The sequence below is a fragment of the Limulus polyphemus genome, unplaced genomic scaffold (genome assembly GCF_000517525.1).
Source record: "Limulus polyphemus unplaced genomic scaffold, Limulus_polyphemus-2.1.2 Scaffold821, whole genome shotgun sequence".
Classification (NCBI taxonomy): domain Eukaryota; kingdom Metazoa; phylum Arthropoda; class Merostomata; order Xiphosura; family Limulidae; genus Limulus; species Limulus polyphemus.
Genome location: NW_013666431.1, coordinates 112,417 through 113,930, shown reverse-complemented (window position 1 = coordinate 113,930; position 1,514 = coordinate 112,417). Strand labels below are relative to the sequence as shown.

Here is a 1,514-nt window from a genome sequence, read left to right as displayed (position 1 = left end):
CGTTGCGTCACTGTAGTCATGTGACTCGCTGACGCAACAATATGATGAAAAACAGAAACAGATATGTTATGATTTAAAATTACAAAATTTGTAATTTAAGAAAACTGATTGCTCTAATAATCTGCACACACAATTACAAGTTTCAAAAATGTGGTACATTCACGTGGAACAAAAAATTTTTGGTTATTATATCATCACAATCTAAACAAAGAAATTCCTTCAAGTAAGGTACAGTATTGTTCACTGTACGGCAGCTTGCCAAATACTTCGATCTGAGGCCTAAGAAATCGAAACAAGTACAAGTTTTAATGTGATGTAAAATTCAAGTAATTGCATTTAATTACGAATCACTAAAAATTACCTGATAAATAACAGTTCGAATAGAATCTTTCCTCATTGCCCTGGTCTCTCGAAGGTACGCCGTTGTTCCTGCACAGTTTCCCACAGCACAAATAAATGCAACAAGGTCAGTTAGTATCAAGACCAATAGCCCTGGAAAGTCTTCATGATGTTCTAAGCTTTCGTCTAATGAAAAGAGAGAGAGAGCTAAATAAGTGAAGAAAAACAATATTAAGATATTTTAATACTTAGACTGTTATAATTACAATGAAAAGTTTTATTTAAAACTCGTTTGTATAACATGAAGGAACATAATCGTTTTCCTTAAGATAAAAATGTCTTTGTATGCGTTGCTGTACGGAATTTGTATAGTGTTGTAATTGCTCCTATCAATTATTTGATAAAAAATAATGCAAAGTCAAATCTACTTAATGAATGGAAAATTCTACAAATTTCACGTTATTTAACGTAACTAACAGCAACAAAATGTTAGGCCAAACTTCACGAAAAAATAATACTAGTTATTTATTTGCTAACTTATCATGTATCTCCAGCACTGTAGTTTTATTATTATTATTATTAAAACAGAAATTCAAAGCTTATGACATTGAACTAACTAAAACAGACTCACTAATCAATCAACAAATGGCTATTCTAGACTAGCTGGTGTTTTTATATTGGTCAAATAGTTTCTCATACTCTCAAGTAAATTCTAGTCTCTGACTGAGTTCAATCAGAACATCTATCGGGCTTTCCGTGATACTTAGAAAAAAACAAAAACATCACACTCTTGGATACAAGATTAGGAATATCGTATCAGGAAAATTGCCCCCAAATTCAAAAGATTGTATTTATAATCACTTAACATTAACCCAGCCAACACACAACGTTGCTTAATAGTTGTAGATTTGTCAAATCCACAACGTCGTGCATTATATTGTTACGTCTCCGTTCGTTCGTTAATTAATTTTCCGTAAATTCGTTCCGACGAAACTTTAGCGACACAAGTCCTTTCTTAAATAAAACTGGTTTATTCTTTCCGAATACAACTTTACCGATAAACTTAATTTCAACAGTCGCTCTATAACAAACGCAATAATTCTCAACGAACGTCTCACGTGCTCGTGCTCGACAATACTCAGTTCAATTACACATATTGTTCCCTTCACTTTGTG

At 32.5% G+C, this 1,514-nt stretch overlaps 1 protein-coding gene across 3 annotated transcripts in view; it reads right to left on the bottom strand.

The window, feature by feature from the left end:
* LOC106460717 overlaps positions 1 to 1,514 on the bottom strand; it is a 14,948-nt gene that overhangs the window by 3,198 nt on the left and 10,236 nt on the right. For all 3 annotated transcript variants that reach the window (XM_013920453.2, XM_022387497.1, XM_013920452.2), the window contains one exon: positions 362 to 525. In XM_013920453.2, the coding sequence (XP_013775907.1) occupies positions 362 to 525 (164 nt within the window). The remainder of the gene's footprint in view (positions 1 to 361; positions 526 to 1,514) is intronic.